The 22,356-nt window shown below is 39.0% G+C and overlaps 1 protein-coding gene across 4 annotated transcripts in view; it reads right to left on the bottom strand.

Annotated features, from left to right (window-relative positions):
• Window positions 1-22,356, bottom strand: part of GRIP1 (glutamate receptor interacting protein 1) — a 287,775-nt gene that overhangs the window by 48,118 nt on the left and 217,301 nt on the right. For all 4 annotated transcript variants that reach the window (XM_063309219.1, XM_063309220.1, XM_063309216.1 and 1 more), the window contains exons 4-7: window positions 20,432-20,577; window positions 15,015-15,098; window positions 14,574-14,649; window positions 11,781-11,926 (exon numbers count right to left, since the gene is read on the bottom strand). In XM_063309219.1, the coding sequence (XP_063165289.1) occupies window positions 11,781-11,926; window positions 14,574-14,649; window positions 15,015-15,098; window positions 20,432-20,577 (452 nt within the window). The remainder of the gene's footprint in view (window positions 1-11,780; window positions 11,927-14,573; window positions 14,650-15,014; window positions 15,099-20,431; window positions 20,578-22,356) is intronic.

Below are 22,356 nucleotides of genomic sequence, written 5' to 3'. Positions count from 1 at the left end.
AGTTTGTGACCTTTTGAGTTTGCTAGATAAAATGTTACTGCCCTAATATGGATTTTGGCATTTTTCTTATGACAAAGATGGCTGCTTCTATTTTGTAAAACTTGATATAGGCATAATGCTCAGCAGGATGTGCACACCCTTTCACAGTAACTGTACAGCAAACACAAATAAACCACATCATTGCTTCACATAATTTGCTACTTGCAGGACTTCCTAGAAATGTCATAAATGTGTTAAGTTTAGACTGTATCCAAATATGTTTCTAATGTCTTTTTAAGTGCATCAGTAACTCAGGTCAAGGCAGAGAAATTAAACAAACATTAAGAGAAACAGTTGTGGCAATACATAATAAACAAACACAAAGCAGAGACAGATTAGTTTATCATGCACAAGTAAAAAGGATGAATATAAAAATGAATAATAAATACATAAATTATTAATGTACAAAAGATATTTCAGTCATTAAGATATTTACAGATTGACTAAAGCATTCATACACCATGTTGTGTATTGGCTATGTAATTATATAAGATATGCTGATGAAATCTTTGCATAGAAAATACTCATAGATTTTTACTTTGTTATTATGTTTTTCCACTTCCAAACATTGCATCTCAATCAGCACACAAGAGTTGATTAAAGCTTCCCAGAGACACTGAAATTGCTTCCAGGTTGCTAATAACAACCTCGGCTTCTTAGTCAAACAACAGGATACCTCTTCCCTTAAGAAACCCAATCATGAGAAAGGAGAAATACTTTCAGCATTCCACTCAAATAGGAATTAGAATGCAAATTTTGTTTCTGTGAAACCAAACAAAATGATGGCCTTCTCCATCCCTTTACAGAATATTCTGGAAGGAAGGTTTATTTATGGATATAGGAAATGTGGATAAGCAAAATTATCTTGACAGATTCCAACTTCTGTTTTCAGATGAATGTGCTCCACAGGTTTTATTATAGAATTTGGGTGAAGGGGAAAGCGCTGTTACAAAGTCCATTTAGAGCAACTGTCACCATTGCCCAAGGCTAGTAGAATTATTTCATCTATTATTTAGGAAGATTGCATTTCTCTTACAAGCAAAAATACTGAACAAAACATCTACCTTAGCTATGTGCAGCATTTCATGTGCCCTGCACAGCAATAAGAGTTATGCAGGAAGTTATGTGGCACTAGCATATCTGAGCTGGGTTAACAATTTGGATAACTTAATGTGGAATCTTACAGCTGCCTCCATCACTGAAAATCTGTTAATAATAATAATGGCTGGGAATATTCTATAGATTTTCCAACAAATATGAAACGATTTTCAGACTTTAAATATATCTGGATTACAATGCAATGATTAAAACTGCAGTGATTAAAACCAAAACTCAACACATTAGATGATTTAATGTATTATGTGCACATATTTTCTACAACACTGCATATAAAGTATCGCAGATGTATGAAAGCCAAATATAGTTATTTAGCAGTTAGGAGAAGGCGCTCTGCAAAGGTAATCTTCCTAAACTTGCATTGCATGTTTAAATCGTTGCACCAAACACCCGTATTCTCCAAATTCAAAGAATCCTTGAGGAATTCAGTCAGGATGGGAGAAGGCAGCTTCTTCAAAAAGCTGCAGAAGCATTTGGATGTTATAAAAATATATTCACATTACCCTATTAATTATACATTGTAGATATTGATCATTTTGTTTTCTTGGAAGCTGATGACAATCAGTATAGCATCCTTGTCCGCATCTGTTTTTACCAGTGTAACAGTGCACCTACTTGGCAGAATTAATGCTTCATTAATCAAAGTAACCTTTTATATATCTCGGATCTTGTGGGAAAATCAGAAACTCTGTCAGTGAGCAAGTAGAAGGTGAAATGTCAAAGCTGTCACTGATTCTCCCCTCAACAGTTTGCATTCTATCTACTTCACTTAATTCAATGCAAAACCTAATACCTCAGGTAACTTAAAAAGGGGGATGTATCAGTGCAGACCAGTGTTTCCCAACCTTGGCAAGTTTAAGACGGGTGGACTTCAACTTCATGGCTGGCTGGGGAATTCTGGGAGTTAAAGTCCACCCATCTTAGACTTATCAAGATTGGAAAACACTGGTGTAGTCAGTGTACAGGTGATAAAGCAGAATAGCTCCTAAAATATGACAGTATGATTTTGGTAGAATATATACATATAAATATTTCAAAATTAGATTTATTATTTATTATTTATTAGATTAATTCTCACAAGTGTTTTCTGTAAAAGCCAGAATACAATCTACACAGTAATACATGTCATCAGTGTTTTGTATCTAGAGGTGGCTTCCATTATAACTGGCAAAATATCTGACAGCCCTTCAAGTTAGGCCAGGTCAAGAATCAGGCACAGCAGGGATTCCAGAAATGCTCTTTATTCTGGTAAGGTAGAATAATAGATTCTTGAAAGCCTGTCAGGGTTTCCCTCTGTCCTATCTTATACCAAACAATATCAAGCGGGGTTAATTTGAGGTTTTTTTCTCACACTTTCCTCTTTCTCAGGACTGTGTAATATTTATGAAAAGTTCCTCCTGAACAGAGCGCTCATTTGTTGAGTCTGTCTTCTTTTACAATATAGGAGAGTGCTTACTTGATGACTGGCAACTTAGTCTGAGCACTCCCCAAGGCGGAACTGTACACGTTGTAAGATCGGAAAAGTTAGTGTTTGCCCTAAATCTAATATATTGCAATAGTTTAACTGCAGTCATGTTGTGAGGTTTTCAAATCCAGTGAAAAGTATGGCTACAGATGTACTACAATGAGGAGGGAGCACATGAGGCCCAATCTTTGCAACAATAAATCATAGCTTATTATTATAGCACATTGAGCCAATGTGTATCTCTGCAGTAACAAATATCTGATGAACCATAAGTAATATGTCAGTCATATTCTAGAGTTGAGTGCCCTGAGGTCCCAATAGATCATTCAACCCTGGGATGCCTTCTGACTGTAATGGTTAGAGGTTCTCTGCCAATTAAACGTATTAAAATTGCCCGGTAAGCCCTGCAAAGGCAAAGGAGCAGTCCAAAATTCCATCCACACAGAAAAAGAATAATATTCTATTCTCCCCACACTTCATGCATAACACTGTCTTATGCATTTTCTATCTTTACCTCACCTATTGTGGCCTTAGTCTACCTGCCCATTCCTGGTCAAGAATTTGCCAGAAACTTGATCTTGCACTCTCTCTTGATTTAGGTTCCCAATAAGTTTTTAATTAGTTTAACGAACCTGCTCAGTTCCGTGAGGACATTGAGCCTAGTGACTCTGATGAACAGTTGAAATGGAATGGCCAGAATTCTGTGTGCTGGTCTTTGTGCCTAACAGAGCCCTGCTTGGCATGGAGATGTAATGGTACCTACAAGATCTAGAGCTAACCAAGTAAATCTTGGATGGAAGTCATATAACATATTCTTTAAGGGGAAGTTGTGATCCAATATGATGGACAGTATTTTGGTCATCTATTAAGTTCAAACACAGCAACTAATATAATCCTATTTGTTCATTAATGGACGTCTAGTCCAAACATAAAAGGATTTCATCAAGACAGAAAATATAGTCACTAAACCAAAAAGTAAGGGATTGGTGTGGTTGTTGATGATGAACAAAATTAGCCTAATTTATACAATTCCAAAAAAAAAAAACCACCCAAAAGGAATGTATATGCTCTTCTTTGGAAAGTAAATCTAAAATTTAGACTTTACAAAGTGCTTTACAGAAATCAGAGTTTTCACTGTAATTTCAGGGTAACAAAGAGTACAGCTGAGAGGGACAGGGTAATCAATGCCTCTTGGTTAAAATATAGTGGAAATGTCAGATTTTATGTCTGCTGGCCTTGAAAGCACAGCTTTAAGTGCATACTACTATAAATAATATAAAGAGCTCTAGTGCTCATAAAATAAGTTCAATTGCTAGAATTGCAATTTTTTGTTTAAGAGCAATATCCACAACTAGAAATGGATATGAGAAGAAAAGGGACGAAACACACAGAAATCCCTTCAGGAAAAGTAATCCAAAGAGACAGTTTCTAGCTATGATACATGCCTTATCTTCCTTCTTCTGACTGTTAGACTAAATTGCTTTGAGCTAAAAGAGAGGCAATAATTATTCTGGATGTGAAAGCCAATCTTGAAGAAATTAGCTTTCTCTACAATCTACCGTAGGCTGTTACCTGCAATTCTGCTGTGAAAAATTGTGCTACCTATGAACAGAAGAAAATAGAGTCTAATCATGTAGTCATGTTTCCAATTCTCTTCCTTCTCTTAACCTCACCAATTATGGTAGCTGCATTAGTATGTAGTAAGAGAAAGACTTTAGCTCCATTTCCACCTTATTTCCATGTCGTCATCCTCCTCTTCCCCCACCCTATATTAGCCTGATGCTAATGGAGGGAGGGTCATTTGTTTCACTGAATCTTAACTGAAATACTTACTGTATGTGTAGAAAAAAACAGTCTGAAACAATAGTATATGCTGCTTTCATACAAGCTAATCAAGGCACTAAATGCATCAAACAGGAGGTGAATTTTATGGGTGTATGCAAATTAGTTAATAGCAGGAATTAGCCCATTATATTTACGTATAAATTCCAATTCTCATAAGCACTCACCAGCATGATCAATTATGTTGAAGAATGTCCAACATCATCTAAAGGGACATGTATTTTCCATCCCTTGACTAGCCTCTGTGATTTGTTCTGTTCTGAGATGCCATGAAAATGAGCAAATGAAATTTAAACTGCAATCCTAAACACACATTAGGTTTGAGGCCTATTTATTGAGACACAGACCCTATACTGTTAGAACACTTGTCAACATCTACTGGCTTCTGAAGTGGGGTACAAATGTGGGTAATTATCTAATAGATCTAGATAAGAAACTTCATTTGGACTATACAAATATTCAAATAAGTATAGGTAGGTAAAACTTTATTTCGGTCTTTGACCAATATGTGTATATATGTGTGTGTGTGTATACACACACACACACACAAATATAAAATAGATAAAATATACATTAAAATGGGAATGAAAAGAAGTTAAATGAATTAAAAAGAAAGGAAGGGGAGTGGAAGGGGGAAGGAAATTTAAAGGTATCAAAGAAATGCAGTTTTATTGGACAATATTTGTTGCCTCACCCTTGTAGCAGCAAGGCAAAATTTGGCAACATTATGGATGATAGTTCTTTTATAGTCAGCTAAAAGATAGGAGAAGGACCATTGGTCATCTCTCCCTGGGAATTCCTTTATGAGTGCCTGGATTAATACCTCACACAGGTTCATTTCTACAGTTCCTTCTTGTGATGGTTTGTAGTGGTTCTGTGTTCAGATGGGGCAGGCTTGGAAGTGGCTGCCCAGCTTGAACTGTGATAGTGCCTCAGTGCAGGTCTTGAAGTGCAGCTGCTTTCAGCCTTGAGTGCCAAGTTGTTCGTCCTCAGTGTAAAGTAAAGGTAAAGGTTTCCCTTGACATTAAGTCCAGTCATGTCTGACTCTAGGGGGCGGTGCTCATCTCCATTTCAAAGCCGAAGAGCCAGCATTTGTCCGTAGACACTTCCGTGGTCATGTGGCCGGCATGACTAAACGGAACGCCGTTACCTGCCCGCCGAAGCGGTACCTATTAATCTACTCACATTTGCATGTTTTCGAACTGCTAGGTTGGCAGGAGCTGGGACTAGCAACGGGAGCTCACCCCGTCATGTGGATTCAAACCACCAACCTTCCGATCGGCAAGCTCAGCAGCTCAGCGGTTTAACCCGCAGCGCCACCGCGTCCCTATTCTCAGCTTAAACTACAGTATAATACAGAGAAACTGTGGCAATGGTAATGGGACCAGGCAGCTAGGGCACAGTAGGCCATAGACCTGACTATGATGGTGCTACAATGCAAGGATAAGGAGTTCAGTCATCTTTCTGACTATCCTGCCCAGCTGTAGCACCATTAGTTCTCAACCCAAAGGAGAATCTGTAGTGCATGGCAAGATCAAAAAACTGCAGCTGTATTTGTCATGGTTATGTGTGCAGTGAGTGAGGCCTTTTTCTCTTCTCTCCCTCCTTGTCTTCATCAGCCACCCAGAATTTAATTTTAGATCTGTGAGGATATACTTAATCTGCCAAAGGGCAAGTTGGCAATTAAAAAGCAATTCTTAACTTTCCAATTACTTTTATGCAGCTTAAAAAAAAATTTGACCATCAAGGGATTTATTCAAAGATCTCCTTTACAATATATTTGACAGACCCAAATTAGGAGGCCTCCCATTCCATTCTTCATTTACCACAGTAAATAATGCTTGCTTCACTTTATACTCAAAGTAGTAAGGAAGAAGATGTAGGTGGACTAGGGGGTGGAGCTAAGATGGCAAAAGAGCAGCAGCTTCTCTGCTGAGCAACTTATGATATTTTATTTGTTCTGTTCATTTTTATAAACAGCCTAGCTACAAATCTTAATTTTTATCTAGCTTTATTTCATAAACATATTCTCTGCAAGAGATATTCTAAAACTGAACACCGAGTTCTTAAAACATCATACAGACTTCAGTTATGATAAGTTGACAGTGAAGTAATGGGGAAGAACAAGAAATGCAACAGGACAAGGCCAAGCTCTCAGACTCCACCCAAACCTACAAAGCAGCCAAAAACTGATGATGATAGCTGGATTATATGGCCTTGGAAACAGAAATGAAGCAGGAGAACAACTTATCAGTTCCTGCCATTCCAATGGTTTCTTCATTGCTAACACATTCTTCAAACAACCAAAACAACATCTATATACACGGATATCACCAGATGGCACACACAGAAGTCAAATTGACTATATTATCTGTAGAAGGAGGGGAAAGAGATCAGTTATAACCGCAAAGATGTGGCGAGGGGCTGACTGCGGAACAGATCATAAATTGCTCATGAGCAATTTCTAAGTCAAGCTAAAGGAGAAGAACAAAGCCAACTAGCTTCCCTGCTATGATCTTGAGCCTATACCCATTATTTTCAAGGAGATCATCAGGAACTACTTAGAAGTCTTGAACATCATTGATAGGGAACCAGAGGGACTGTGGAATGAAATCAAAGAAATTGTTAAGGACGAATGTGAAAAGATGAAGAAACAAAACAAAGCAAACTGAATTTCAGAATAGACAGTAGAAATTGTCAAGAAGAAAAGAGAAGCCAAAGCTGAAAAAGAAAAAGATCTCAGGAAGGAACTTAACAAAAAAATTCAGAGAGCTGTTAGAAGAGACAAGGAGCAGCATTACAACTAGATTTGTAAAGGCATCAAAGAAAGAAACACACACAGAAAAACAAGGAATATCTTCCAAAAGATCTCTGAACTCAGAAGGAGGTTCCTACTCAAATTGGTATGCTAAAGGATGCCAAAGGACAGGCAGTAACTGATTTAAAGAAAATCAAAGGAACATCGAAGGAGAATACTGAAATTCTATACAGTGCAGATCTCAGCATCTAAGATATCTTAGAAGATATTCCTTATTTACAAGAACCTCTAGTACTAATGGATGTAGTTAGGTCATTACCAAGTCAAAAGGCTACAGGAATTAATGGAGTAATTACAGAAATATGGCAAGCAACAGAAAAAGAATCAGTAAAGGTTCCAATCAAACAATGCCAGCAAAACTGTAGAATGACCCTGTGGCTAACAGATTGGAAGAGGTCAGCCTACATACCAATGCCAGAGAAAGCAGTATGCAAACTATCACACAAAACCCTTAATTTCATTTTGTTAGCAAAATTATGCTTAGGAACATCCAATGCAGATTAAATCCCTGCATGGAAAGGGAAATGCCAGATGTCCAAATTGGTTTTAGAAAAAACTAAGGAAAAAGAGACTTTATTGCTGATACACGCAGGATAATAAAGAAAGCCAAAGAATTCCAAAAAGAAGTCAATGGGTGTTTCACTGACTATACAAAGGCCTTTGACCATGTTGATACTATCAAACAGTGGAATGTTCTTAGGAAAATCCCAAAACAAGTCACTGTCCTCATGTGAAATTTATACACGGACAGAAAGCTACAGTCTGGATGGAACATGGCAAAATAGACTGGTTCCTGGCTGGCAAAGGAACGAGCCAAACCTCTGTATTCTCTTCTTATTTATTCAACCTTTATGCTGAATATATATTAAGGGAGGCTTGGTTGGAAGAAAATAAACATGGTTTTAAAATTAGAGGAAGAAACATCAATGACCTGCTATGCTGATGACATTGCTCTTAAAACTGAAAATGCAAACAACCTGCAAGTTCTAATAGTGAAACTCAATGAGCACAGTGAAATGGGGCTACAATTAAATAAAAAGAAAACCAGACTAATGACAATAGGTATATCAACCAGCCTTAGAATTGCCAATGAAGTTATTGAAACAGTGAATAGCTTCTGCAATCCTTTTAAGATTGACTATCTATGGTAAAGAAACCAGCAGTCAAGAAATGCACCACAGACAAGCACTTGGTGGGATTACAATCAAAGCCTTGGAAAAGATATTCAGATGCTGGGATGTGTCTATACCTACAAAGCTCAGAATCCTGCAGGCTATGGTTTTCCCTGTGACACTCCATGGAAGTGAACATTGGACTTCACAGAAGTAGGTTAGAAAGAGTATTGATACTTTTCAACTTTGAGGACATCATGGATAGCCATGAAAACAAACAAATCAATCACAGAATAAATCCAGTGTTCTCACTCAGAGCCCAAATGACCAGGCTCAAACTATCATACTTTGGAAACATGGAAAGATTTCCATAATCAATCTCTTACTCTATATTAAACCAAAACACCAGATTATTTCTATAAATCATTTCACTTTAGCATATAGTAAAAATCACTCAGTACAGTTACTCCTCCCCCTTATATTAAAATAAAGAAAAAAAACCTCATATAAACCTCCTAATCATCTTTCTCCCCTCCAAAAGATAACACCTATCTAATTATTCCTTTCCTACCACTATTCTATACATTTCTATCTACTATAATAAGAATCAGATTAAAAAGCACATAGGTTGTCTGCTATTATACTTGATAATATAACAGTTTTAATAATCTTAATCTTAATAAACCCCAAAAACAGACAATTCAAAACAGTAAATCCAAATCTATAAAAGCAAATAACATTAATCAAATCCTTAAAGCAAACCAAGGGACGCGGTGGCGCTGCGGGTTAAACCGCTGAGCTGTCGATCGGAAGGTCGGCGGTTCGAAACCGCGCGGCGGGGTGAGCTCCCGTTGCTCGTCCCAGCTTCTGCACACCAAGCAGTTCGAAAACATGCAAATGTGAGTAGATTAATTGGTACCGCTTCGGCGGGAAGGTAATGGCGTTCCGTGAGTCATGCTGGCCACATGACCCGGAAGTGTCCTATGGACAACGCCGGCTCCAAGGCTTTGAAACGGAGATGAGCACCGCCCCCTAGAGTCGGACACGACTGGACTTTACGTCAAGGGAAACCTTTACCTTTACCTAAAGCAAACCAGATAAGCATTTTTCAACCCTTACCCACTTCAAAATAAACCAGAGCAGTTACATATCCCCACAATAGGCACAGAGCTTTTCTCTTGAAAGAATCAAACAGCCCAACTGCCCAACTCAAAAATTTCAGGTTCTTTTCATGGCATTCCACCAGAAAGTCAATTTCACTTGTGGCTTGCAGATTTCCCTCCCCCTTAAATTTCTCCAGTTCCAGTATCCAATCTTCATCCAGCATCTCAGTAAAATCCCAATATCACTCTTACTCTATCGCTGTTAAATTCCTCAATTTCATCCACCACATCCCCAACCTGATGGCACATTTTAGATCTCATATTTTCTACAATGTCCTGGATATCTTGTATAAAAGCTTGATAGATGTCAGAAGAGATCTGTTTAAAATCTTGGTGGAAGTCAGAAAAAATCTGTTTGAAATCCTCCATGTCTCATGCAGTAGATTATGGCACCCCTTAGGAACTTAACCAGCGAAAGTCAAAGCTATGAAAAAATTCTGGAGTGTGTTTCTACAAAGTGAAAGTGAGATAAACAGACAGTTCCCAAGGTAAAGTGAAAACAGAAAGCTGAAGGTTCAAATTAGCTGATTCAATGTGTAAGAAAATGCTACTATCTTCAAATTTAGTACAAAAATAATAACGGGAAGACAATTGTTTATGCTCAATCCTCCTTTATATTTGGAAGGAAAATGAAATCCAAAACTTAAAAAGAATTTGTTTTTTAAAAAAGTAATCCTCAAAATAACATTAAGCACCAAGAGAACCAGCTTCTCCTCACTGTAGAAAGCCACTCTTGGGGTACGTATATTTTAAAAAAATACAAACTGGTGATTTAGAAATGGGGTGGCCGGTCTTAATGTCCCTTTGAGGCTACAGCATAGCTTGGAAAATGATGGTCCCCGCCTCCCAGGTGGCTCTTACCAGTCGAATGTGAACGCTGTTTGCAATCTTCTGGCTACAAGCAGCCATCTGGAGGACAAATGGGATGATTCCAGGTATTCTTCTTTATCCGGAGAACATTTTTGGGCTTCAGGAGAACCTGCCTGAGCCCGAAAAAAGTTACCGCATTGTCAGCTCTGCCTGCTGAGCTCGCGGGCACAGCCATTCAGTCCGCCATTCCCCACCAGAAGCCCTAAATATTTTATTCTTGGAGTAGGAAAAAACGTCTAGAAATGTTTACCTGTTTTAGTTCTGTAAATCTATCTTTTGGGGTTAAATTTAATTTACTTAATTCTTGACAAAGACTATTATTATCTAATTATCTAATTGTATTTCTATATTTCTGGGACTAAACCTACATAACTAGCTATAGATCAATATTCTTTGTATGAAAATTTTAGAAGGATAGGTCTGATACAGTTATTTGGGGACACATTCTCCTACTTAAAATTTTATCTAGTAAAAGCAACATTGCTGTATAGGATAATCAGCTTCAGTGAAGTGTATCACAGATAAAAGGGTCCCATAGGGATTATCTCAGAAAATTGACCTGCCTCATATTTTTCCTCTTCCTAAAGAGAATTTTAATTTCTTACTGATAATAAAATGCAATTAGTATTTCTGTGGAAGGCCTTGCAGGAAACCCATTATATATAGCTATAAATCCGTGCTGTTTTATGCAACTTCCATTGGCTACTAAATTAAGAACAAGAGTTTCAAACTAATCTCTATTAAGATAGATCAAATTGTCACATTACTTATCACATAAACTTAGAAATCCGTATCACTTTTTCTAAGCTTTATAAAAAGTACTAGCAAATCACAATATTCTTAACCAAAAGAGATTTATGGGGGCACAAGTGAGATACATTGTCATACTGTATTCCAGAACAATGATATATATTTTAAATAATTTCGTTGTTAACTGGGAAAGGGGGTTGCTACCACAAGGATTAGTTGCAGGGTTGATGCTTTGTGTCATTTCTATCACCAAATAGGCAGAAGGGTTCATGTCGACTATTTTTAATGATTTGACAAAAATATCTGTAAACCATTATTTGCATTGCACAGAAAACAAACAAACAAACAAACCACCCTTCACTTGAATTACTGAATGTTACCACTTCGATATCATCCATGGTATGCTTTCAATCTAGAAAGTCATAAAATAAGCAGACTTCAAATTCACCCCTCCATGAACCTAAAAAGATTAATGAAATATTGCTAAAGGGAAGTTCTATGCTAGTAGAGGAGTAAGTAATAAACATGTTCAAATAGCCTCTAAAGGATGGACTGCAAAATGTCATGGATGGCTTCCAGAATGGAATCTCAACCTTTCAACATACCCATAACAGAGACATCATATTCTATGAGCAGAGTTGCTTCTTGCCCACACTGTTTGAGAATGCACATGGCTTCATTGTGTGAAGTTCCAACGAGCCGAATTCCATCAACACTAAGCAACCTGTCTCCAGGCTTGATAGTACCCTCTCTGAAAAAGAGCAGTCATTATTCATTTAATATAATGTGACTCTTAGAAAACATCTAGATTTTCTAGCATTCTTTCCAAGCATCCAGCACAACTGGCTGTTTTCTTAACATTTACTATGGGTGTGCATACAAAATATTTCTTTTCAAAAATTTGAGCATAACTTTTTGCAGACTATCCTAGTCTGATCACAAAATAGGTTATCTGGAGCATTGTGACAACATTTCAGGCTTGAAAGAGAGTTGGTTTGAGTGCCTTGAGCAAAAAACACATGCACATCCTTGAAATGGAACATTTCACAAAATTTCATGTTGGAAACATTTTGTACACTCCTACTATTTGCTATGATAGCAAGATAATATCAGACACACACACACACATGGTATAGGATTAAATAATGTAGATGGTATCGTATACTGCAATTGGCATCACAATATTTTTTTCATAGTTTTAGCCTAAGAAAGATTAACATGTGTATTAAAGGCTACAGAAAAAATAGCACCAGCATAAAAAGACATAAATTATCAGTCTGCTTAATTAGTGCTAAATACTAGCATAAATAAAAACCTTAACTACAGCTTGAAAATGCTGAGGCCCCAGTTTAACTAACTTTTCTAATGGAAAGAAGTTCCATAAGTGCAAATTAATCTTTGATCATTTTCAGATGGCTACATACATTGGACAGGAGATTTACCCTGTTTTAGAGTACGAACTGAAGTTCCTGCAATAGACACAGATCATTTGGGGCGAGGGATAATATTACAGGTAGTCCTCATTTAGTGACTGCCCCATTTAGTGACCATTTGCAGTTACAATGGCGATGAAAAAGTAACTTTGCAATCAGTCCTTGCAGTTTTGACCATCGCAGGTCTGTAAAGCAAAGTAAAGCTGAAGTAAGATCATAAACAGTTGTGATTTCACTTAGTGACCATTTCACTTAATGACCGAGTTGCTGGTCCCAACTATGGTTGCTAAATGAGGACTACCTGCATTGTAGGAAGCTTTTGCCACTTCTCTACTGCATTGGCAATCTTGGAAAATTTAAATCTGTCCTTTGAATCTTACTATGTGTCTGACTGCTATAAAAATAGTCTTTAGCATATATTAGTGGTTCACAGTTTCAGTTTAAAAAGGTGCAAGTTTGAAGATCATTCTTTCATTTCCTTATAAAAAGTTTTTATTTTTTTTCCTATTCAAAGTGATAGCAAATGGCATAATCTTTCTTTTCTGGGATTCATATAAAAATGCACTCAGTTCTATAGAGGAATTACTGGTACCTTTCCATCCATGCACAAAGCATGTGTGACTGGAAAGAATAACAAAACACAGGCAAACAATCAGCTATCAACAAACAAGGGGGTGGGGAAGAAACGCGAGAAGGTCTTCTTCAGAAACAGCTGGCTTGTTGTTCTGCAACTGTATGACAGATAGAAACTAGCATCTCTGCTGACCCCCTCTTGCTCACACTGACTGCTTGCGCCAAAAGCAGGAACAGCCCTAGAACAACCTGAGTGGCTGGATATAAATAGAAAAACAAAAACAAAACACTTGACAACAGGAGGATATCCGATATTTCTCTGGATTCAAGTAGAATCTCCTTCAACAGAGAAATTCCCAGTGTGTACCGACATTTCCTCCTTAATATTAATACGGGCTTTTTGCATGCTAAAAGATTGCATACAATTCAACCGAATTTTAAATGAGCTACAGGAATCACAAGGAATCACTCAATCAGGCAGACTCACTGCAGGCAAGCAATATTGATCGCTATTTGTTTAAATGGCATGACCTTAACAACATAATATTAATATGTTTATATTTGCAGTTATCGAAATAGAAAGAAACTCAAGCTAATTTGTCTACAGGATACCCTTGGCCCAGCCACTCACTCACTTGAACTACCTCACAGAGTTTTTATGAGGGTAAAAATAGGAATCTGGTGTAATTGTTAAGTTGTGATGGGAAATCCAAGTTCAAGTTCCCACTCGATCTTGGAGTTCCAAAGATGATCTTGGGCTAATCACTCTCTCTCAGCCCAACATCTTATAGGGTTGTTGCTGAAAGAATTAAATAGGACATATGTCCCATTTTGAGTTCCCACAGAAAAGGCAGGATATAAATGTAGCATTAGTAAAGGCTGCCTTGAGTTTTTTGGAGGAAACACAGATAGAATTAGTAGTACTATGAGTAAGTGTTCATTAAGCTATTAAGCCATCCCTAAGGTATATATTTTTAAAAAGCATCATATTAAAAGAGGATTTTTTTTTCAAATATGAAATAAAAAAATAACACCCTAAAATAAAAATAAAAATTTTTGGAAAATGTTTTACAAAAATTAAGATTATCTTGTATACTGTCCTGTGTGTCCTACTTTGGTTAAGCATTCAGATATTAAACCCTATTTAACCATAGAAGTCAAGTTTCCACTTAAAATTCATACCATGTAGTCTTATGCAATGTTTGTTATAGCACTGTTAATTAAATGTATAATTTATAAGGTAGAATGGATTACACATGAAGGTGTCTCATGTGCTTTGTAGTTCTCTGTCTTAACTTGCACCTTCCTCCAGTGATTTAGCCTTTGACCTTTTGTATTTATATTTCTTCCTGTGTGTGAATGTACAAGTGTACTCCAGAAAATGAAACATACCTGTCAGCAGGACCTCCGGGTCTAACACATGTTATTACAACAGGACGGGATTTATTTCTATCATCATGTGCTCCACCTAGGAAAGGCAATGACACAGACACATTCTTATACTTGTATCAAAATCTACATCCAAATTAACTATCTTGAGTATCTTCAGAATATTTGAACATAACAAGTTTACTTTCCCACTCCGGTTTTTTTTTAATGTTACTTAAATATTTATGAGGCTGGTTCTTTAGTGAGCAGAATCCAGTTAAATATGTTGGGACTAAATTGCATGAAAACAATAGAATGGTATTTGCTTACAACAAAGTTTTTATTACAATAATTTCAGCCATGTTAGTATTGGGATGGAGTGTGCATAGTGGACAAAAGCGTACAATACATTTGGGAGTAAATCAGCTCAAAAGTTTTGAAAAACAGAGTATTATGGGAACTTACCTCTAATTACAAATCCAAAAGTGTTCCCTTCTTTATGTAAAGTAACTTCCACAGTTCTAAAAATGACACCTGAACCTTGTACAGCTGAAAAATAAGGTAAGCCTTCTAATTATACCACTTGCAACAAAATTAAACTTTACAATTTAATCATAATTAATGCAGCATTTATGTGAGTTGAGAAAACGATGTGGAATTGTTCGCTGCCCAGAGTCAGTGGTTGGAGATGGGGGGCTATACAAATTGAATCAATAAAATAAATAAATAGAATAACATGATCATTGAGGGGGCTGCATCTCCCCAAGGTTCAGAGAGGTTTCTTCAAGAGCTTTCCCAAGTGTTCTGAGCATGCATGTGCATGCACAGCAACTTCTTCTGGCAGGGGGGTGAACTTAAGATGTGTATGGAGAAGGTAACTATTTTTCAGCTCCCAGCACAACTGCTGAACTTTAGATAATGTTGTGCCTTTGGGTCACCAGGCCAGCTATTTATTGCTATTTGTTAGTAGTGACTTGAAGATGGTCCATTATTTGTATTTTATATAATGGCTAATGAGCATTTTACTCACTTGTTTTTGCTATGATGTACAGAAATTATCTGGTATACTAATATGAAGATGGGAATTTGAGTAACAACAATATGAAGAATGGGAATTAAAGTAATGTAGAGCACACACATAAATAAAGGAGGATGAAAAATTCTGTAATGCAGATGAGCTCTAGAGGCTCCAAACAACTTAAAATAGAGTGTTTGCTGCAGTGAGCACTGTATTTCTTTATATCTTTATATCTCCAGTTATCTGGTGCTAGTATTTCTTTATATCTCCAGTTATCTGGTGCTAGTGCCAGGCTTCGCTTGGCTGATATTGAAACAGGAACTACAGACACAATAATTTAAGGACACAATATATCTGTTAAATAAGTTTATTGCAAATACCAAGGAAGCCATTAAGAAAGAATTCCAGTGATGCTAAATATTAAATGGAAGCCCTACTTTTAGTGAAATTAAAGTTAATTCTTGTACTGCCCCCCACCTCCAACTTTGCAATGCAAAGGGCTCAAATCTTCCTGTTTTAGCCTTGGAAGAACTTTACGGCAATGGACATCAGATTTCAGAATTGTTTGCTTCCACACTTGCGAACATTAGCTCACACTGGGGACTTAAGAGCTTTCATCTCTTGAGGAAGGGGTATAATTAGAGGACAGAGGGAAATGGGAGCTAAAAACCATTCAGTAAATGCTGCTTTGGATTTAATGGCCAAAAACCGTTTATCAATAGCTTAACCAATTATCTCAATCTTTGACCAACTAGTGGCCACAATAACAAAATGGGTAAGCTCAAAATCTTCTTTGAGAAATACATGTTAAGATCACAAGAAGGATCATCAAAGGCTAAATTACTTTCATTCTCAAGTAACGTAACAAGCGTTACACCAGAAATGATCCAGAAGGGGAACTGCAAATGTAGATGTAATGGGGGCAGGGAAGGAAAAATAGGCAGTAGTAGGGAATAGAAAAATCTCCCTCCTGGGTTTCATTGCATCATGAATATACTGTAGGATGTTATCCTCTTGGGTTGAGTAGAGAAATTACTGAAAATAGTGGCAACTCCTGTGCCCTGCAGCAGAAAAGAGTGATGTTGCAGATTGTTGTGAATGAGATAAATGAGAGTAGATGGCATAAATTGCAAGCAATTTTGCATTATTTTACACAGCTTCTGCAACATCAGCTGTAGCATACAATCTGAGAGATATTATGTGGCTCTCCAGTTATTACGCATATAAAAGAATTGTGTTAACTTTTAAATGTTCCACTTTGCCTTTGATGATTATCAAAATGAAACATTTTAGGAGATTTCAAATTACCTCTCTTTGGGTTTTTAAAGATAACTATATTTGCCCTTTACTCAATAGCAGAAATCAAACTAGGACTGTGGATAGGATTGCAGCTGGGGAACAGTACAAGCTCAACACAGATAATCAACTGGAGATAAAATACTGAGCTCAGTCACTGTCAAGGTCAAATTCTGCTAAATGCAACTCCCCTAGAAGGAGAAGAGACAGGCAGGAAGACTGGAGAAAGGAGAATTAGAAGTACATGCAGAAAAAACCCTGATCCTCTGAACTTTAAAATTCTCCCCAGACTGAGCAAAAAAAACTTGTATATAACCTGGAGATATTTTTAAAAAGTATACTGATAACAGCTATTTCTACTACAGAATCACTTGGAACTTTATTACCAATAAAAAGGTGAAGAAAAAGAAGTGAGGTTTGATTCATAAAATAATACAACAGTGACTCAATATGGGAACAGTTCAGGACCCCAGTAAATAAAAAAAGGAAGTATGATAGTCCAACACCAGCTGGTGGGAGAAGAGCAATGGATGAATATGACACAAGAAGCAGGGCAGCAGATTTTCTCTGATCAAGAGAATAAAACAGTTCCTCTAGATCTTTTTTCATTCTGCAGCAGTCTTCACTGCGGTCATTAACCAGCACAAGGCCTATAGATCTGATAGCACAATTTACTGGAGTTTGTAAATGATCACTAAATGAAAGAATCCTAAAGTGATCTGATAATCCAAAACAAGACAGAAACTACTGGAAGACATGATTGAAGACCTGTTGGGGAAAGTCTTTCAGCAAAATGCACCAGCATGCTGAAGTTCCAACTAACAATAATGGGAGCAATAGCACAGCAGTCGATCAACGATTTATCAAGAGCAGTGTTTCCCAACCTTGGCAACTTTAAAATATGTGGACTTTAACTCCCAGAATTCCCCAGCCAGCTTCCAAACTAGCTTTGCCACAAGAAAACTGGAGGTTACATCAAATTATTGCAATTCTAAATTTAATATCCTCTTACATATATCAGAGCCAATGCTCACGACCTCTGGTGAATAAGAAGTTTGTGGTAATATTCAGACCGTTTGTTGCCTTATAAGAAATGTGTGTACAGTTTGACCAACTATTGACAGTAATAGCTAGACACCCATCATTTGGTCTCATAAGTAAAAGCATTATCAATTTATTTACTTATTTATTTAATTTATTGATTTATCAAATTTTATCACTGCCCATCTCCCACCAAAAGGGGGACTCTGGGCAGTTTACAACAAATGAAGTTCAAAATTCAGTGCCATTAAATAGAATAAATATACATATAATAAACAGTAAAAATATAACATGTAATAAAATCCAGATGGCTAAGATTGCATCTCAACCCGTGAGTACAAAGGGCCCTTCTAGGGCACTAGCCACCCCCAAGGAAGACTATTCCCCTTCCTGCCCCAGGCATGTTGACACAACCAGGTTTTTAGTTTTTTGCAGAAGTCCAGGAGCGAGGGGGCCTGTCTCTCCTCTGGGGGAAGGGTGTTCCAGAGGGCAGGAGCTATTGCAGAGAAGGCTTGTTTCCTGGATCCCGCTAGATGGAATTCTTTTGCAGATGGGGTCCATAACATGCTCTCTCTGAATGACTGGGTGGGATGGGTCGATGTGATGGGGATGAGATGGTCCCTCAGGTAGCCTGGCCCCATACCATGTAGGGCTTTAAAGGTGATAACCAACACTTTGAATTAGACCCAGAAGCAAACTGGGAGCCAGTGCAGCTCGTGGAGCAAAGGTGTTACATGTGCTGACCTTGGGGCACCTACAATTGCCCACTTGGCTGCGTTCTGGACCAGTTGTAGCTTCCAGATATTCTCCAAGGGTAGCCCCATGTAGAGCGCATTACAGTAGTCTAAATGGGAGATGACCAGGGCATGAGTGACCGTTCAAAGAGCCTCTCGATACAGGAAAGGGCGTAACTGGTGCACAACACGAAGTTGAGCAAAGGCCCTCCTGGCCATGACAGCCACCTGCTCTTTGAGCAGGAGTTGTGAGTCCAGGAGGACCCCCAAATTACTCACCAGCTATGTCTGGGGCAGTGCCACTCCATCCAGAACTAAAGATGACAATTTCCCAGATACCAAGGAGCCATTAATCCACAGCCACTCCATCTTACCAGGGTTCAGCCAAAGACTGTTGTTCCCCATCCAGACCCCCACAACCCCCAGGCACCTAGAGAGGGTGGTCACAGCATCACTTACTTCATCCGGGATGGAGATGTATAATTGGGTACCATCAGTATATTGATGATACCTCATCCCGTGATGATGGATGTTCTTGCCCAGCAGTTTCATGTAGATATTAAAAAGGAGTGGACTGAGTACCGAGCCCTGCGGCACCCCACAAAGAAGGGGCCGTGGGCTGGATCTCTCGCTCCCTATCTACACTGATTGGGACCGCCCTGGAAGAAGGAGGTGAACCAGCGCAAAACAACGCCACCCACCCCCAACTCCCTGAGTCATCCCAGAAGGATACCATTGTTGATGGTACTGAAAGCCATTGAGAGGTCAAGAAGAGCCAGGATGGATACACTGCCCCATCCCACTCCCGCCAGAGATCATCCATAAGTGCGACCAATGCTGTTTCTGTCCCATAACCAGGCCTGAAACCTGACTGAAAGGGGTCTAGATAATCTGTTTCATCCAGAATCCTCTGGAGCTGCAACACCACCACCTTCTCCAAAAAGGGGAGGTGGGAGACTGGATGAAAATTGTCCAGTACAGTACAGACCACAGTACAATTTCGTTCACTCTCATTATTAATGCCAAGGAATAAGTTCTGAAAATGTAAATGAACTGTGATTGTCATAGCTGTAATATAGCAAAACTCATTTTTCAGTTCACTGGGGAAAAAAATACAGCGAATATAATATAAAAGAACAAAAAGACATTTGATTGAAAATAAGCATATTTAGTCTATTAAACTGGCTGAATGCTTAATTGATTGTTAATTAAAATGCTCTCATTGACATCACAAAGCTTAATTATTCTCAGCATCCACCAAAGACTATCTAAATTGAATGTTGCAGTTTGGCAGTGTTAATAAAAACATACAAAATTTAACTATCATCACCTTAAAAGAAGTATGCTTGATTCAATCCCTTCCCTGTTCTCCTTGAGTAACTGTTTTTATTTCCTTCTAAGTAAATAGTTATCAATCATTCTGATACAGAAAATTAAAGTACTATTCTTAAGGACAATGTCTAATTGGGCAAAATCATCGTAGTACTGGAAAGCTTTGCCTCCTTCGTCAATAGCAATTTTCTCCCCAGGGTGTCTTCTAGCAACATACAGACCACCCATTGCAATTACTGAATAAGCATTTTGCAAATGATGACCTAGATAAATGAGGCTAACAAATAAGCACTGCTGATGTGGAAGCTAAAGGACAAAACAGTGAGCCTGTGAACCAGGGGAAGAGAAGGAGGTGGAAAAAAGTTACTTCCATATTTGAACATTAATTTAATATACCCATAAATTTCATTCTTGTAAAAATGTTTTACATGAGATTATTATAGTTTGCAGTTATTACTTACAAGCAGGTGGCAGCTCATACTCCACTTCTAATACAACCCTCTCACCAACATTCTTGAGCAAACTAATGATCTCATCATGGCGAAACTTTGTCAGGTTGATTCCATTTACAGATTTGATGTAATCTCCCACATCCAGTTGGTCACTTCTGAAACACACATCTCTTCTTCAGTGAAGCTGTATTTTATTTGTCTTAGGTAACTTTGAAGTACACAGAGACAGACTTATAACATTTACAAGTTAAAAACATGCTATTTTAATGCTAATTTTCAAAACAGTGATATGTCATTCTATATATAGCAATATAATATTCCATTTATTCATGTAGTACTATTACCATATACAAAGGCCTTACAAAGCAAAAATGGGTCTTTATTTTAGGAAGCCAGAGTTGGTCAACCTATTTATCTAGCCCATTGGCTACTTGACTGACAATGTCTCTACATGTCCAAATTTTCATAATCTGACACTGTCATGATCACCGTTGCGATGCTTGTGACATTGCAACGGCTCGCATGACGATACAGGAAAATGGGTCCCTGGCGGATTAAGGCAAAAGGCAACCATGAAACAAAAAGAAAGCAACAGGTGCTGGAAACTAAGTAACAACCAAAGCCGGCGGCATGGAAGACAAAGATACAAAGTAGCCAAAAGGTAATTGACAAGACAACAGGAGAGGTGCGCCCAAGCTGTCAAAAGGGATTAAGAACCTGATCGCCCGGCAATGAATCATTACCGTTCAGGAAGGCGATCAAGGCGACGCCCGGGGCACAGGGGGGCTGAACGACCTCTCACCTGACAAGGATGAAACTGGTGGGACTCGTGGGATGCACCTGGAATAAGGTGGGGTGGAGCACTGACCGGCGTGGGCTATTTAAATCCCGTTCTGGCGCGCTCCCCTCACTCTCAGCTTTTTAAAGGCATGCACTCTGTTTTTCTCAATAAAGCCAGAACCTAAGCCTACGCTAGCGTCTGTGTCTTTACTGGTTAGCAGGCAGAGCCTGACATAAAGCTGAGAGTCACAAAAACAAACCTCGCCAGTCTCCACCGGGGAAAATTCTTTTCCGCGGGAGAAAACCACCGGCGATGACAGAACTGGGGAAGACCATGGAGTCGGCGCTTCACACCGGAGGCGCGAAGGACGCCACGCAAGAGGAGGAGACGACCCGACAGCTGCTAGAGTCGGCGCACCCGAGATGGGACGCGGGCTCCCTCCCTGCCCACACCGCGCCCCAGTTCCAGACCTGGAGCTCCAGCCCGGATTGGAGAGCCCTGACGGAAGACGAAGTCGGGGACCAACAACTCTTCACATGGGACGGCGGAGCAGGACCCCGGACGGGGACATCCTACACCACCTGGAAACTCCACTACCCTCAAACACCCGAGCAAGGAGTCACAGGACTGCCACAGCAACCGGCAGCACCGAGGACGGACGACCCTGACATACCGGACAGGGTCAGCACCCTGGAAGCCAAGGTACGAGCCCTGGAACACATGCTCCAGTCCATGGCATCGGTGGTGAGCGAACTCACAAAGACTGCTGCTGCACAGGGGGCAAGAGGGGATCGGGGCACCCTACCCACCCCATCGACAACCACGAGAGGAAGGGGCCAAGCACGGGACTCTTTCTCAGGGCTTTGTGGTCCCAGCCCGGTGAGGGTCATCCCTAACCACCCACAGGTGGGGGTCTCGCAAGTTGGGGGATTCGCCAAGGACTTTCCCGTAAAGTTTGACGGAGACCCCACGAACTTGTCATTCTTCCTCACGAACGCCAGGAACTACATGGCCCAGTACGGACATTGCTTCGGGACGGAAGAGTCCAAAATCTCGGCAGTGGCCACAAAACTCAAAGGCAGGGCTGCGGACTGGTACGTCCAGATGTCTGAGTCCAGAGCCCCAGCCCTGGCCACTTTTCACGAATTCCTGG

This window comes from Candoia aspera, chromosome 7 (genome assembly GCF_035149785.1).
Source record: "Candoia aspera isolate rCanAsp1 chromosome 7, rCanAsp1.hap2, whole genome shotgun sequence".
NCBI lineage: Eukaryota > Metazoa > Chordata > Lepidosauria > Squamata > Boidae > Candoia > Candoia aspera.
The sequence above is the reverse complement of the archived record's forward strand: the minus strand, read 5'-3'. Positions and strand labels throughout refer to the sequence as shown.